Genomic DNA, 331 nt, shown 5'->3' on the forward strand with positions numbered 1-331 from the left:
TGGATGGATGGATGGATGGAGGGTTGGGTGGATGGAGGGATGGAGGGATGGATGGAAGCATGGAGAGATGACCAGAGGGACGGCAGGGTCAGCGGATGGTGGGATGATCCTTGGGATCTGCCCCCGTCTGCCCCGCAGGTGGTTAACAGAGTCAGCTCGCTGGCTGGTCATGGTGGGGAAGTCCCACCAAGCCCTGAAGGAGCTCCAGAAAGTGGCCAGGATCAATGGGAAGAAGGAGGAAGGGGACAAGCTCGACATAGAAGTAAAAGGCTCTGGCTGGGGCCACTGGGGCATCTCCGGGGTGTTTTATGGGAGGGGGGGAGAAGGGACC

At 59.8% G+C, this 331-nt stretch overlaps 1 protein-coding gene across 1 annotated transcript in view; it reads left to right on the forward strand.

The window, feature by feature from the left end:
- LOC104624798 (solute carrier family 22 member 6-A-like) overlaps window positions 1-331 on the forward strand; it is a gene marked incomplete at its 3' end in the record, with an annotated part of 4,053 nt that overhangs the window by 2,047 nt on the left and 1,675 nt on the right. The window contains exon 6 of the mRNA XM_010292255.1: window positions 139-262. Within this exon, the coding sequence (XP_010290557.1) occupies window positions 139-262 (124 nt within the window). The remainder of the gene's footprint in view (window positions 1-138; window positions 263-331) is intronic.

Source organism: Phaethon lepturus, unplaced genomic scaffold, assembly GCF_000687285.1.
Source record: "Phaethon lepturus isolate BGI_N335 unplaced genomic scaffold, ASM68728v1 scaffold17178, whole genome shotgun sequence".
Classification (NCBI taxonomy): domain Eukaryota; kingdom Metazoa; phylum Chordata; class Aves; order Phaethontiformes; family Phaethontidae; genus Phaethon; species Phaethon lepturus.